We start from the raw sequence: 16,325 nt of genomic DNA on the forward strand, positions 1-16,325 counted from the left end.
TCGATCGTGAACATTTCACAGCTGACAATACAACTTCTGATGTGTAGTCACTGCTAAAATGCAGAAACCCTGACAATCAATTTGTGCACAGTACAATCCCACAAACAACAATCCCACAGCATCTGCTTTTGGGATCTTGGTTCTGGGTAAAGATTGGCCAAGACATTGAGGAAAACTCTTTAGGTCCATTTCAAAATGCGGGCATGATCACTGAGCTGTAAGGACAGACAGACCATCATTTAATGTCTCTTTCATAAATCGACTCATCCACCAATGATGATTTGGGATAAATATGGACCAGGTCACAGCTCCTGTTTGAAATGATGCCCATGGAATCTTTATATTCTGCTGGGCCGGCAGTTACAGTTTCACAACACACTTGAAATAGTGAGACTCCCGACGGTGCGGCTCCTACACAGCGAGACCCCCGACGGTGCGGCTCCTACACAGCGAGACCCCGATGGTGCGGCTCCTACTCAGCGAGACTCCCGACGGTGCGGCTCCTACTCAGCGAGACCCCGACGGTGCGGCTCCTACTCAGCGAGACCCCGACGGTGCGGCTCCTACTCAGCGAGACCCCCGATGGTGCGGCTCCTACTCAGCGAGACTCCCGACGGTGCGGCTCCTACACAGCGAGACCCCGACGGTGCGGCTCCTACTCAGCGAGACCCCCGACGGTGCGGCTCCTACTCAGCGAGACCCCCGACGGTGCGGCTCCTACTCAGCGAGAACCCGGACGGTGCGGCTCCTACTCAGCGAGACCCCCGACGGTGCGGCTCCTACACAGCGAGACCCCCGACGGTGCTGCTCCTACTCAGCGAGACCCCGATGGTGCGGCTCCTACTCAGCGAGACCCCCGACGGTGCGGCTCCTACTCAGCGAGACCCCCGACGGTGCGGCTCCTACTCAGCGAGACCCCCGACGGTGCGGCTCCTACTCAGCGAGACCCCTGATGGTGCGGCTCCTACTCAGCGAGACCCCCGACGGTGCGGCTCCTACACAGCGAGACCCCCGACGGTGCGGCTCCTACTCAGCGAGACCCCGACGGTGCGGCTCCTACACAGCGAGACCCCCGACGGTGCGGCTCCTACACAGCGAGACCCCCGACGGTGCGGCTCCTACTCAGCGAGACCCCCGACGGTGCGGCTCCTACACAGCGAGACCCCCGACGGTGCGGCTCCTACTCAGCGAGACCCCGACGGTGCGGCTCCTACTCAGCGAGACCCCCGACGGTGCGGCTCCTACTCAGCGAGACCCCGACGGTGCGGCTCCTACTCAGCGAGACTCCCGACGGTGCGGCTCCGACTCAGCGAGACCCCCGACGGTGCGGCTCTTACTCAGCGAGACCCCCGACAGTGCTGCTGCTACTCAGCGAGACTCCCGACGGTGCGGCTCCTACTCAGCGAGACCCCCGACGGTGCGGCTCCTACTCAGCGAGACTCCGACGGTGCGGCTCCTACTCAGCGAGACCCCCGACGGTGCGGCTCCTACACAGCGAGACCCCGACGGTGCGGCTCCTACACAGCGAGACCCCGACGGTGCGGCTCCTACACAGCGAGACCCCGACGGTGCGGCTCCTACTCAGCAAGACCCCCGATGGTGCGGCTCCTACTCAGCGAGACCCCGATGGTGCGGCTCCTACTCAGCGAGACCCCCGACGGTGCGGCTCCTACTCAGCGAGACCCCCGACGGTGCGGCTCCTACACAGCGAGACCCCGACGGTGCGGCTCCGACTCAGCGAGACCCCCGACGGTGCGGCTCTTACTCAGCGAGACCCCCGACGGTGCGGCTCCTACTCAGCGAGACCCCGATGGTGCGGCTCCTACTCAGCGAGACCCCCGACGGTGCGGCTCCTACTCAGCGAGACCCCCGACGGTGCGGCTCCTACTCAGCGAGACCCCCGACGGTGCGGCTCCTACTCATCGAGACTCCCGACGGTGCGGCTCCTACTCAGTGAGACCCCCGACGGTGCGGCTCCTACTCAGCGAGACCCCCGACGGTGCTGCTCCTACTCAGCGAGACCCCCGACGGTGCGGCTCCTACTCAGCGAGACCCCCGACGGTGCGGCTCCTACTCATCGAGACTCCCGACGGTGCGGCTCCTACTCAGTGAGACCCCCGACGGTGCTGCTCCTACTCAGCGAGACCCCCGACGGTGCGGCTCCTACTCATCGAGACTCCCGACGGCGCGGCTCCTACTCAGTGAGACCCCCGACGGTGCGGCTCCTACTCAGTGAGACCCCCGACGGTGCGGCTCCTACTCAGCGAGACCCCGACGGTGCGGCTCCTACTCAGCGAGACCCCCGACGGTGCGGCTCCTACTCAGCGAGACCCCCGACGGTGCGGCTCCTACACAGCGAGACCCCCGACGGTGCTGCTGCTACTCAGCGAGACCCCCGACGGTGCGGCTCCTACTCAGCGAGACCCCGACGGTGCGGCTCCTACTCATCGAGACTCCCGATGGTGCGGCTCCTACTCAGCAAGACCCCGACGGTGCGGCTCCTACTCAGCGAGACCCCCGACGGTGCGGCTCCTACTCAGCGAGACCCCCGACGGTGCGGCTCCTACTCAGCGAGACCCCGACGGTGCGGCTCCTACACAGCGAGACCCCCGACGGTGCGGCTCCTACTCAGCGAGACCCCCGACGGTGCGGCTCCTACTCAGCAAGACCCCGACGGTGCGGCTCCTACTCAGCAAGACCCCGACGGTGCGGCTCCTACTCAGCGAGACCCCCGACGGTGCGGCTCCTACTCAGCAAGACCCCGACGGTGCGGCTCCTACTCAGCGAGACCCCCGACGGTGCGGCTCCTACTCAGCGAGACCCCCGACGGTGCGGCTCCTACTCAGCGAGACCCCCGACGGTGCGGCTCCTACTCATCGAGACTCCCGACGGTGCGGCTCCTACTCAGTGAGACCCCCGACGGTGCGGCTCCTACTCAGCGAGACCCCCGACGGTGCTGCTCCTACTCAGCGAGACCCCCGACGGTGCGGCTCCTACTCAGCGAGACCCCCGACGGTGCGGCTCCTACTCATCGAGACTCCCGACGGTGCGGCTCCTACTCAGTGAGCCCCCCGACGGTGCTGCTCCTACTCAGCGAGACCCCCGACGGTGCTGCTCCTACTCAGCGAGACCCCCGACGGTGCGGCTCCTACTCATCGAGACTCCCGACGGCGCGGCTCCTACTCAGTGAGACCCCCGACGGTGCGGCTCCTACTCAGCGAGACCCCGACGGTGCGGCTCCTACTCAGCGAGACCCCCGACGGTGCGGCTCCTACACAGCGAGACCCCCGACGGTGCTGCTGCTACTCAGCGAGACCCCCGACGGTGCGGCTCCTACTCAGCGAGACCCCGACGGTGCGGCTCCTACTCATCGAGACTCCCGATGGTGCGGCTCCTACTCAGCAAGACCCCGACGGTGCGGCTCCTACTCAGCGAGACCCCCGACGGTGCGGCTCCTACTCAGCGAGACCCCCGACGGTGCGGCTCCTACTCAGCGAGACCCCGACGGTGCGGCTCCTACACAGCGAGACCCCCGACGGTGCGGCTCCTACTCAGCGAGACCCCCGACGGTGCGGCTCCTACTCAGCAAGACCCCGACGGTGCGGCTCCTACTCAGCAAGACCCCGACGGTGCGGCTCCTACTCAGCGAGACCCCCGACGGTGCGGCTCCTACTCAGCGAGACCCCGACGGTGCGGCTCCTACTCAGCGAGACCCCCGACGGTGCGGCTCCTACTCAGCGAGACCCCCGACGGTGCGGCTCCTACTCAGGGAGACCCCCGACGGTGCGTCTCCTACTCAGCGAGACCCCGACGGTGCGGCTCCTACTCAGCGAGACCCCCGACGGTGCGGCTCCTACTCAGCAAGACCCCGACGGTGCGGCTCCTACTCAGCGAGACCCCCGACGGTGCGGCTCTTACTCAGCGAGACCCCCGACGGTGCGGCTCCTACTCAGCGAGACCCCGACGGTGCGGCTCCTACTCAGCGAGACCCCGACGGTGCGGCTCCTACTCAGCGAGACCCCGACGGTGCGGCTCTTACTCAGCGAGACCCCCGACGGTGCGGCTCCGACTCAGCGAGACCCCCGACGGTGCGGCTCCGACTCAGCGAGACCCCCGACGGTGCGGCTCTTACTCAGCGAGACCCCGACGGTGCGGCTCTTACTCAGCGAGACCCCCGACGGTGCGGCTCCTACTCAGCGAGACCCCCGACGGTGTGGCTCCTACTCAGCGAGACCCCCGACGGTGCGGCTCCTACTCAGCGAGACCCCCGACGGTGCGGCTCTTACTCAGCGAGACCCCCGACGGTGCGGCTCCTACTCAGCGAGACCCCGACGGTGCGGCTCCGACTCAGCGAGACCCCCGACGGTGCGGCTCCTACTCAGCGAGACCCCCGACGGTGCGGCTCCTACTCAGCGAGACCCCCGACGGTGCGGCTCTTACTCAGCGAGACCCCCGACGGTGCGGCTCCTACTCAGCGAGACCCCGACGGTGCGGCTCCTAATCAGCGAGACTCCCGACGGTGCGGCTCCTACACAGCGAGACCCCCGAGGGTGCGGCTCCTACTCAGCGAGACCCCCGACGGTGCGGCTCCTACTCAGCGAGAGCCCGATGGTGCCGCTCCTACACAGCGAGACCCCCGACGGTGCGGCTCCTACTCAGCGAGACCCCCGACGGTGCGGCTCCTACTCAGCGAGACCCCCGACGGTGCGGCTCCTACACAGCGAGACCCCCGAGGGTGCGGCTCCTACTCAGCGAGACCCCCGACGGTGCGGCTCCTACTCAGCGAGACCCCGACGGTGCTGCTCCTACTCAGCAAGACCCCCGACGGTGCGGCTCCTACTCAGCGAGACCCCCGACGGTGCTGCTCCTACTCAGCGAGACCCCCGACGGTGCGGCTCCGACTCAGCGAGACCCCCGACGGTGCGGCTCCTACTCAGCGAGACCCCCGACGGTGCGGCTCCGACTCAGCGAGACCCCGACGGCGCGGCTCCGACTCAGCGAGACCCCCGACGGTGCTGCTCCTACTCAGCGAGACCCCCGACGGTGCGGCTCCTACTCAGCGAGACCCCCGACTGTGCGGCTCTTACTCAGCGAGACCCCCGACGGTGCGGCTCCTACTCAGCGAGACCCCCGACGGTGCTGCTGCTACTCATCGAGACTCCCGACGGTGCGGCTCCTCCTCAGCGAGACCCCCGACGGTGCGGCTCCTACTCAGCGAGACCCCCGACGGTGCGGCTCCTACACAGCGAGACCCCCGACTGTGCGGCTCTTACTCAGCGAGACCCCCGACGGTGCGGCTCCTACTCAGCGAGACCCCCGACGGTGCTGCTGCTACTCATCGAGACTCCCGACGGTGCGGCTCCTACTCAGCGAGACCCCCGACGGTGCGGCTCCTACACAGCGAGACCCCCGACGGTGTGGCTCCTACACAGCGAGACCCCGACGGTGCGGCTCCTACTCAGCAAGACCCCGACGGTGCTGCTGCTACTCATCGAGACTCCCGACGGTGCGGCTCCTACTCAGCGAGACCCCCGACGGTGCGGCTCCTACACAGCGAGACCCCCGACGGTGTGGCTCCTACACAGCGAGACCCCGACGGTGCGGCTCCTACTCAGCAAGACCCCGACGGTGCGGCTCCTACTCAGCGAGACCCCCGACGGTGCGGCTCCTACTCAGCGAGACCCCCGACGGTGCGGCTCCGACTCAGCGAGACCCCGACGGTGCGGCTCCGACTCAGCACCGAGACGCCCGACAGTGCGGCCCCCGCTCAGCATCGAGACCCCCGACAGTGCGGCCCCCGTTCAGCATCGAGACCCCCGACAGTGCGGCCCCCGCTCAGCACCGAGATCCCGGACGGTGCAGCCCCCGCTCAGCACCGAGACCCCGGACGGTGCAGCCCCCGCTCAGCACCGAGACCCCGGACACTGCGGCCCCTGCTCAGCACCGAGACCCCGGACACTGCGGCCCCCGCTCAGCACCGAGACCGGGACGGTGCAGCCCCCGCTCAGCACCGAGACCCCGGACGGTGCGGCCCCCGCTCAGCACCGAGACCCCCGGACGGTGCGGCCCCGGCTCAGCACCGAGACCTGGACGGTGCAGCCCCCGCTCAGCACCGAGACCCCCGATGGTGCGGCCCCCGCTCAGCACCGAGACCCCGGACGGTGCGGACCCCGCTCAGCACCGAGACCAGGACGGTGCGGCCCCCGCTCAGCACCGAGACCCCGGACGGTGCGGCCCCCGCTCAGCACCGAGACCCCGGACGGTGCGGCCCCCGCTCAGCACCGAGACCCCGGACGGTGCGGCCCCCGCTCGGCACCGAGACCGGGACGGTGCGGCCCCTGCTCAGCACCGAGACCCCGGACGGTGCGGCCCCCGCTCAGCACCGAGACCGGGACGGTGCGGCCCCAGCTCAGTACCGAGACCGGGACGGTGCGGCCCCCGCTCAGCACCGAGACCCCGGACGGTGCAGAATCCGCTCAGCACCGAGACCCCGGACGGTGCGGCCCCCGCTCAGCACCGAGACCCCCGGACGGTGCGGCCCCCGCTCAGCACCGAGACCGGGACGGTGCGGCCCCCGCTCAGCACCGAGACCGGGACGGTGCGGCCCCCGCTCAACACCGAGACCCCGGACGGTGCATAATCCGCTCAGCACCGAGACCCCGGACGGTGCGGCCCCCGCTCAGCAGTGAGACCGGGACGGTGCGGCCCCCGCTCAGCACCGAGACCGGGACGGTGCGGCCCACGCTCAGCACCGAGACCGGGACGGTGCGGCCCACGCTCAGCACCGAGACCGGGACGGTGCGGCCCACGCTCAGCACCGAGACCGGGACGGTGCGGCCCCCGCTCAGCACCGAGACCCCGGACGATGTGGCCCCCGCTCAGCACCGAGACCGGGACGGTGCGGCCCCCGCTCAGCACCGAGACCCCGGACGATGTGGCCCCCGCTCAGCACCGAGACCCCGGACGATGCGGCTCACGCTCAGCACCGAGACCGGGACGGTGCGGCCCCCGCTCAGCACCGAGACCCCCGGACGCTGCGGCCCCCGCTCAGCACCGAGACTGGGACAGTGCGGCCCTCGCTCAGCACCGAGACCCCGGACGATGTGGCCCCCGCTCAGCACCGAGACCCCGGACGATGTGGCCCCCGCTCAGCACCGAGACCCCGGACGATGCGGCTCACGCTCAGCACCGAGACCGGGACGGTGCGGCCCCCGCTCAGCACCGAGACCCCCGGACGCTGCGGCCCCCGCTCAGCACCGAGACTGGGACGGTGCGGCCCTCGCTCAGCACCGAGACCCCGGACGATGTGGCCCCCGCTCAGCACCGAGACCCCGGACGATGCGGCCCTCGCTCAGCACCGAGACCCCGGACGATGCGGCTCACGCTCAGCACCAAGACCGGGACGGTGCGGCTCACGCTCAGCACCGAGACCCCGGACGATGCGGCTCACGCTCAGCACCGAGACCGGGACGGTGCGGCCCTCGCTCAGCACCGAGACCCCGGACGATGCGGCCCCCGCTCAGCACCGAGACCCCCGGACGCTGCGGCCCCCGCTCAGCACCGAGACTGGGACGGTGCGGCTCACGCTCAGCACCGAGACCCCAGACGATGCGGCCCCCGCTCAGCACCTAGACCGGGACGGTGCGGCCCCCGCTCAGCACAGAGACCCCGGACGGTGCGGCCCCCGCTCAGCACCGAGACCCCGGACGATGTGGCCCACGCTCAGCACCGAGACCCTGAAAAATGCAAGGCGGTTGAAGCTTGGCCTTTGAATCCAGTGTATCAGAAAATCCCTGCAGTACAGAAGGAGGCTACACGGTCCATAGAGTCTACACCGACCCTCTGCAAGAGCACCACACCTGGCCCGAACCCCCAATCTCATCCCAGTAACCCCACCTAACCTCTTGGACACTAAGGGCAATTTATCACGGCCAATCCACCGAACCGGCACACCTTTGGACTGTGGGAAGAAACTGGAGCACCCGGAGGAAACCCACGCAGACAACGTACAATCTCTACAGCGTCATCCAATTATACACAGTTAAAAATTGATTGGATTGGTTTATTGGCACGAGGTACAGTGAAAAGTATTTTTCTGCGTGCAGCTCAAACAGATCATTTAGTACATGAAAAGAAAAAAAATACAAATCCTACGTTTGATGAGCTTGGCTGGGATTATGGTGTTGAAGGCGGAACTGTAGCCAATGAATAGGAGTCTAATGTAGGAGTCCTTGTTGTTGAGATGCTCCAGGAATGAGTGTCGGGCCAGGGAGATGGCGTCTGCTGTAGACCAGTTGCGCCGGTCTGCGAATTGCAGTGGATCAAGTCGTTCTGGGAGTATGTAGGTGATGAGTCTCATGACCAACCTCTCAAAGCACTTCATAATGTTCGATGTCAGGGCCACCGGACCAAGTCATTGAGGCCCGTTGTCTGGTTCTTCTTTGGTACCGGTACGATGGTGGTCTTCTTGAAACAGGTGGGGAACTCAGAACGGAGTAGGGACAGGTTAAAGATGTTCACGAACACCTCTGCCAGCTGGTCCGCGCAGGCTCTGACTGCACGACCAGGGATCCCGTCTGGGCCCGTCGCCTTCCGAGGGTTTACTTTCAGTAAGGCCAATCTGACTTCGGAAGCTGTGATGGTGGGTATGGGTGAATTATGGGCTGCTGGGGCACTCGACAGCGGATTGTTGGTTTCCTGCTCGAACCGAGCATAGAATGCATTGAGTTCATCGGGGAGGGGTGCGCTGCTGCCGGAGATACTCCTCGGCTTCGCTTTGTAGCCCGTTGTGTTGTTTAGTCCTTACCACAACCGCCGAGAGTCTGTCTGTGACTCTAGCTTAGTTTGATATTCTCTCTTGGCATCTCGGATGGCTTTGCAGAGGTCGTACCTGCATTTCTTGTAGGTCAGGGTCGTCTGACTTGAACGCCTCAGATCTGTCCTTCAGTAGGGAGTCAATCTCGCGATTGAGCCATGGTTTCCGGTTGGGGAACGCACGTACTGCTTTCTTTGGCACACAGTCATCCAGACATTTGCTGATAAAGTCTGTGACAGTGGTGGCATACTCGTTTAGGTTGGTCGCTGAGTTCTTCAATATGAACCAGTCCACTGTCTCTAAGCAGTCACCTAAGAGCTCTTCTGTTTCCTCTGACCAGCACTGCACAAACTTCTTAACCGGATTCTCCCACTTAAGTTTCTGTCTGTATGCTGGGAGAAGGAGCATCGTCTTACCGTCTGATTTCCCAAAGTGCGGTCGGGGGATGGAACGGTAGGCGCCCTTGATTTTTGAGTAGCAGTGGTCAAGAGTGTTGTCGCCCCTGGTGGGACAGGAGATGTGTTGGTGGGATTTTGGCAGTACACTGTTGAGGTTGGCCTTGTTGAAGTCCCCGGCCACGATGAACAAGGCCTCCGGGTGTTCTGTTTCATTGTTATTTATAACTGTGTACAATTCGTCCGTGCCTCCTTCTCTTCTGCCTGGGGTTGGATGTAGACCGCTGTGATAAAGGCAGGAAGGAACACACGTAGAAGGTAGTATGGGCAGTACTTTACAATCAGGTATTCCAGGACCGGTGAGCAGTAGGTCGCAGTGTCGCCACATCCAAGCACCAGGAGTTGATGAGGAGGCAAAACCCTCCACCCTTCGCTTTGCCTGATGATGCCGTGCGGTCCGCCCGGTGAATTGGGAAGTCGTCAGGTTGCATGGCACAGTCCGGTGAGGCGGGGGTGAGCCATGTCTTTGTGAAACAGATCACACAGCAGTCGGAGAGGTAAGTCTAGCACAAAGTTCATCCAGCTTGTTTTTGATTGCTTGGACGTTTGCCTGGAGTTTGCCAGGTCCCTGGCGCTGTGAGGCAGCAGTGCTAACCACTGTGCCGCCCAGGTCCCTGGCACTGAGTGCTGAATTTGGTGCTTTTTGAGTGCTATAGTAAGAGTTTGGTGACCGAGGGAGTATAAGGCTTCATTTTTATCTAAAGTTTAGTCTTTCTTTTATTTAGTTAATTAACTTAAAAGTTGCTGTTTGGTTTAGAAGAAGGTGAATTTTCAATAAGCTTTAAACAGGCTTCTTACTTGTAGGCACTTGCAGCTGGAGCTTGTTAATTAGTTAATTGGATTAGGCCAGTTTTCAGAGGCTAGATTCACAGTATAAAAGTGTTCCCCTACAGTGCAGACTTTGTTTGCACTGAGTGCTGAATTTGGTGCTTTTTGAGTGCTATAGTAAGAGTTTGGTGACCGAGGGAGTGCTGAATTTGGTGCTTTTTGAGTGCTATAGTAAGAGTTTGGTGACCGAGGGAGTGCTGAATTTGGTGCTTTTTGAGTGCTATAGTAAGAGTTTGGTGACCAAGGGAGTTAGGTGAGGAGGGAGTAAGGTGCTTCTTTCATTTTGTTTCCGACATTTCCGCAAAGAGTGCGAAGAGAGCCAGGGGTTTACAGAAAGTGTAGCTGACTGGGAGCAGAGTCGGAGGGCGGAGATCTAGTTAGTCCACACGGCAGCTATATTCTGTAAGGTAAGAGGGGATGGAGGCTAGGCCAGTTGCATGCTCCTCCTGTAGGATGTGGGTGGTGAGGGATACCACTGGTGTCCCCGCTGACTATACCTGCGGGAAGTGCACCCAACTTCAGCTCCTCAAAGACCGTGTTAGGGAACTGGAGCTGAAGCTGGATGAACTTCGGATCATCCGGGAGGCAGAGGGGGTGATTGAGAAGAGTTACAAGGAGGTAACCACACCCAAGGTACAGGACAAGAATAGCTGGGTTACAGTCAGGGGGAAAAACAAACAAACAGGCAGACAGTGCAGGGATCCCTCGTGGCCGTTCCCCTTCAAAACAAGTATACCGTTTTGGATGCTGTTGGGGGGGGATGACCTACCGGGGGAAGGCCCTAACGGCCAGGTCTCTGGCACTGAGTCTGGCTCTGGGGCTCAGAAGGGAAGGGGGGAGAATAGAAAAGCAATAGTTGTAGGAGATTCAATGGTTAGGGGAATAGATAGGAGATTCTGTGGTCGCGAGCGAGCCTCCCGGGTGCCAGGGCCAGGGATGTCTCGGATCGTGTCTTCAGGATCCTTAAGGGGGAGGGGGAGCAGCCAGAAGTCGTGGTGCACATTGGTACCAACGACATAGGTAGGAAAAGGGGTGTGGAGGTAATAAACAAGTTTAGGGAGTTAGGCTGGAAGTTAAAAGCCAGGACAGACAGAGTTGTCATCTCTGGTTTGTTGCCGGTGCCACGTGATAGCGAGGCTAGGAATAGGGAGAGAGTGCAGTTGAACACGTGGCTGCAGGAATGGTGTAGGAGGGAGGGCTTCAGGTATTTGGATAATTGGAGCGCATTCTGGGGAAGGTGGGACCTGTACAAGCAGGACGGGTTGCATCTGAACCAGAGGGGCACCAATATCCTGGGAGGGAGGTTTTCTAGTACTCTTCGGGAGGGTTTAAACTAATTTGACAGGGGAATGGGAACCGGATTTGTAGTCCAGCAACTAAGGTAGCCGATATTCAGGACGCCAAAGCGTGTAATGAGGCAGTGGGGAAGGGAACACTGACAAAGGAGAGTACTTGCAGGCACGGAGATGGGTTGAAGTGTGTACACTTCAACGCAAGAAGCATCAGGAATAAGGTGGGTGAACTTAAGGCATGGATCGGTACTTGGGACTACGATGTGGTGGCCATCACGGAAACTTGGATAGAAGAGGGGCAGAATGGTTGTTGGAGGTCCCTGGTTATAGATGTTTCAATAAGATTAGGGAGGGTGGTAAAAGAGGTGGGGGGGGTGGCATTATTAATTAGAGATAGTATAACAGCTGCAGAAAGGCAGTTCGAGGAGTATCACCCTACTGAGGTAGTATGGGTTGAAGTCAGAAATAGGAAAGGAGCAGTCACCTTGTTCGGAGTTTTCTATAGGCCCCCCAATAGTAGCAGAGATGTGGAGGAACAGATTGGGAAACAGATTTTGGAAAGGTGCAGAAGTCACAGGGTAGTAGTCATGGGCGACTTTAACTTTCCAAATATTGAGTGGAAACTCTTTAGATCAAATAGTTTGGAAGGGGTGGTGTTTGTGCAGTGTGTCCAGGAAGCTTTTCTAACACAGTATGTAGATTGTCTGACCAGAGGAGGGGCAATATTGGATTTAGTACTGGGTAATGAACCAGCGCAAGTGATAGATTTGTTAGTGGGGGAGCATTTTGGAGATAGTGACCACAATTCTGTGACTTTCACTTTAGTAATGGAGAGGGATAGGTACGTGCAACAGGGCAAGGTTTACAATTGGGGGAAGGGTAAATACGATGTTGTCAGACAAGAATTGAAGTGCATAAGTTGGGAACATAGGCTGGCAGGGCAGGACACAAGTGAAATGTGGAACTTGTTCAAGGAACAGGTGCTACGTGTCCTTGATATGTATGTCCCTGTCAGGCAGGGAAGAGATGGTCGAGTGAGGGAACCATGGTTGACAAGAGAGGTTGAATGTCTTGTTAAGAGGAAAAAGGAGACTTATGTAAGGTTGAGGAAACAAGGTTCAGACAGGGCATTGGAGGGATACAAGATAGCCAGGAGGGAACTGAAGAAAGGAGAGCTAAGAGAGGGCATGAACAATCTTTGGCGGGTAGGATCAAGGAAAACCCCAAGGCCTTTTACACATATGTGAGAAATATGAGAATGACTAGAGCGAGGGTCGGTCCGATCAAGGACAGTAGCGGGAGATTGTGTATTGAGTCTGAAGAGATAGGAGAGGTCTTGAACCAGTACTTTTCTTCTGTATTTACAAATGAGAGGGGCGATATTGTTGGAGAGGACAGTGTGAAACAGATTGGTAAGCTCGAGGAAATACTTATTAGGAAGGAAGATGTGTTGGGCATTTTGAAAAACTTGAGGATAGACAAGTCCCCCGGGCCTGACGGGATATATCCAAGGATTCTATGGGAAGCAAGAGATGAAATTGCAGAGCCGTTGGCAATGATCTTTTCGTCCTCACTGTCAACAGGGGTGGTACCAGGGGATTGGAGAGTGGCGAATGTCGTGCCCCTGTTCAAAAAAGGGACGAGGGATAACCCTGGGAATTACAGGCCAGTTAGTCTTACTTCGGTGGTAGGCAAAGTAATGGAAAGGGTACTGAAGGATAGGATTTCTGAGCATCTGGAAAGACACTGCTTGATTAGGGATAGTCAGCACGGATTTGTGAGGGGTAGGTCTTGCCTTACAAGTCTTATTGAATTCTTTGAGGAGGTGACCAAGCATGTGGATGAAGGTAAAGCAGTGGATGTAGTGTACATGGATTTTAGTAAGGCATTTGATAAGGTTCCCCATGGTAGGCTTATGCAGAAAGTAAGGAGGCATGGGATAGTGGGAAATTTGGCCAGTTGGATAACGAACTGGCTAACCGATAGAAGTCAGAGAGTGGTGGTGGATGGTAAATATTCAGCCTGGATCCCAGTTACCAGTGGCGTACCGCAGGGATCAGTTCTGGGTCCTCTGCTGTTTGTGATTTTCATTAATGACTTGGATGAGGGAGTTGAAGGGTGGGTCAGTAGATTTGCAGACGATACGAAGATTGGTGGAGTTGTGGATAGTGAGGAGGGCTGTTGTCGGCTGCAAAGAGACATAGATAGGATGCAGAGCTGGGCTGAGAAGTGGCAGATGGAGTTTAACCCTGAAAAGTTGAGGTTGTTTTCGTTGGAGAGAAGAAGGTTAAGAGGAGACTTAATAGAGGCATACAAAATGATCAGGGGGTTGGATAGGGTGGACAGTGAGAGCCTTCTCCCGCGGATGGATATGGCTGGCACGAGGGGACATAACTTTAAACTGAGGGGTAATAGATATAGGACAGAGGTCAGAGGTAGGTTCTTTACGCAAAGAGTAGTGAGGCCGTGGAATGCCCTACCTGCTACAGTAGTGAACTCGCCAACATTGAGGGCATTTAAAAGTTTATTGGATAAACATATGGATGATAATGGCATAGTGTAGGTTAGATGGCTTTTGTTTCGGTGCAACATCGTGGGCCGAAGGGCCTGTACTGCGCTGTATTGTTCTATGTTCTAAGTGTGAGGTTGTCCATTTTGGAAGGACAAAGATGAATGCGGAATACAGGGTTAACGGTTCTTGGCAATGTGGAGGAGCAGAGAGATCTTGGGGTCTATGTTCATACATCTTTGAAAGTTGCCACTCAAGTGGATAGAGCTGTGAAGAAGGCCTTTGGTGTGCTCGCGTTCATTAACAGAGGGATTGAATTTAAGAGCCGTGAGGAGATGATGCAGCTGTACAAAACTTTGGTAAGGCCACATTTGGATTACTGTGTACAGTTCTGGTCGCCTCATTTTAGGAAGGATGTGGAAGCTTTGGAAAAGGTGCAAAGAAGATTTACCAGGATGTTGCCTGGAATGGAGAGTAGGTCTTACGAGGAAAGGTTGAGGGTGCTGGGCCTTTTCTCATTAGAATGGAGAAGGATGAGGGGCGACTTGCTAGAGATTTATAAGATGATCAGGGGAATAGATAAGAGTAGACAGTCAGAGACTTTTTCCCCGGGTGGAACAGACCATTACAAGGGGATATAAATTTAAGGTGAAAGGTGGAAGATATAGGAGGGATATCAGAGGTAGGTTCTTTACCCAGAGAGTAGTGGGGGCATGGAATGCACTGCCTGTGGAAGTAGTTGAGTCGGAAACATTAGGGACCTTCAAGCAGCTATTGGATAGGTACATGGATTACGGTAAAATGATATAGTGTCGATTTATTTGTTCTTAAGGGCAGCACGGTAGCATTGTGGATAGCACAATTGCTTCACAGCTCCAGGGTCCCAGGTTCGATTCCGGCTTGGGTCACTGTCTGTGTGGAGTCTGCACGTCCTGCCCGTGTCTGCGTGGGTTTCCTCCGGGTGCTCCGGTTTCCTCCCACAGTCCAAAGATGTGCAGGTTAGGTGAATTGGCCAATGATAAATTGCCCTTAATGTCCAAAATTGCCCTTGGTGTTGGGTGGAGGTGTTGAGTTTGGGTAGGGTGCTCTTTCCAGGAGCCGGTGCAGACTCAAAGGGCTGAATGGCCTCCTTCTGCACTGTAAATTCAATGATAATCTATGATTAATCTAGGACAAAGGTTCGGCACAACATCGTGGGCCGAAGGGCCTGTTCTGTGCTGTATTTTCTATGTTCTAGCCACTGTGTCGCCCAGGTCCCTGGCGCTGTGAGGCAGCAGTGCTAACCACTGTGCCGCCCAAGCAAGCAAAGCAGTCATTCGCCCGATGGTAGGAGTTTCACCAGTCTGTGCAGATCCCGTTGGTTGCATCAGAACAAGAGGTTCCCTCTCCACTGGGAGGGGTGCGCTACGTGGCCTGGGGAATCTGTAGCTGGTAATGAAATAATCATGTTGAGCGGGGAGGAGTAGCAAAGCATTGGCGCTGAACTCAGCGAGTGACCGTGTGACGATGGGCCCTGTGTGTCCGCCAGCACCATGTATTATTGATCTGGTCTCAGTGTGCGGCTGGAGGACACCAAGAGTCAACCAGACACTGCGCAAAACTGGGGTCACATGTCAGCCGGAAAAGGCAGGACCCCAGTTTTACAACAATCTGCTCATCTTCCTGGTCATTGTTCTTCTGCCAGCTCACAGGTATTCACTGCATACCGGGAAGTTGCAGTCTTTTGAGTGAGCTTCTAGATTTGTATCATAATCTTTAGGTTGCTGGACTGTCCAGTGGACCACACTGAAAGCAGAGTCATTGCCAGAGCTGAGAGAGAGGAAATCTACAGACTGGCATAAACATCTCACTGCTCGCTGATCACCTCCAGGGAACAGATTCAGGAGTGGCCTCACTGAAAAAAAAACATTTTTCAAAGGATAGCAGGTAGAATAAGAGAAAAGAGAAGCAGACATTGTCCCTCCGTTATTCAGTCACAAATTTAATGCGGACCCCTCCACCACAGCTTGCCTGATGGGCCCCCGAGGACAAAGCCTGACTTCCAACTACCATTTCCCGACATTCCTGAAGCTGCTGAACACAAGCTGACTCGCTTACCGAGTTCACGTCCCATATCTTGAGGGTTTTGTCATCTGAAGCAGACACCAGCAGGTTCGAATCTGTGGACCAGGCAACGTCTGAAATTCCCTATTTCAAACCAAACGACAAGTATTTAAAAATCTCTGCCGTTTATCTGTGCAAATGTAAAAGGACTCCATTGGCAACAGCAACGCATATGAAGAAACATCCAGCAGTCACACCAACAGAACTCTGCCAATCACCTCAACCAATGAGAAACGCCTGCTGTTAGGAGGACAGGCAAATTGTGCACAGTAATACTGGCCAGGTAACATATGAGAAATACAATGAGATCATCAGGTGAGGGG

At 58.5% G+C, this 16,325-nt stretch overlaps 1 protein-coding gene across 1 annotated transcript in view; it reads right to left on the reverse strand.

Annotated features, from left to right (window-relative positions):
* Positions 1-16,325, reverse strand: part of wdr5 (WD repeat domain 5) — a 73,651-nt gene that overhangs the window by 40,053 nt on the left and 17,273 nt on the right. Inside the window, exon 5 of the mRNA XM_072488942.1 lies at positions 15,997-16,086. Coding sequence (XP_072345043.1) covers positions 15,997-16,086 — 90 coding nt within the window. The remainder of the gene's footprint in view (positions 1-15,996; positions 16,087-16,325) is intronic.

The sequence above is a fragment of the Scyliorhinus torazame genome, chromosome 22 (genome assembly GCF_047496885.1).
Source record: "Scyliorhinus torazame isolate Kashiwa2021f chromosome 22, sScyTor2.1, whole genome shotgun sequence".
Taxonomy (NCBI): Eukaryota; Metazoa; Chordata; class Chondrichthyes; order Carcharhiniformes; family Scyliorhinidae; genus Scyliorhinus; species Scyliorhinus torazame.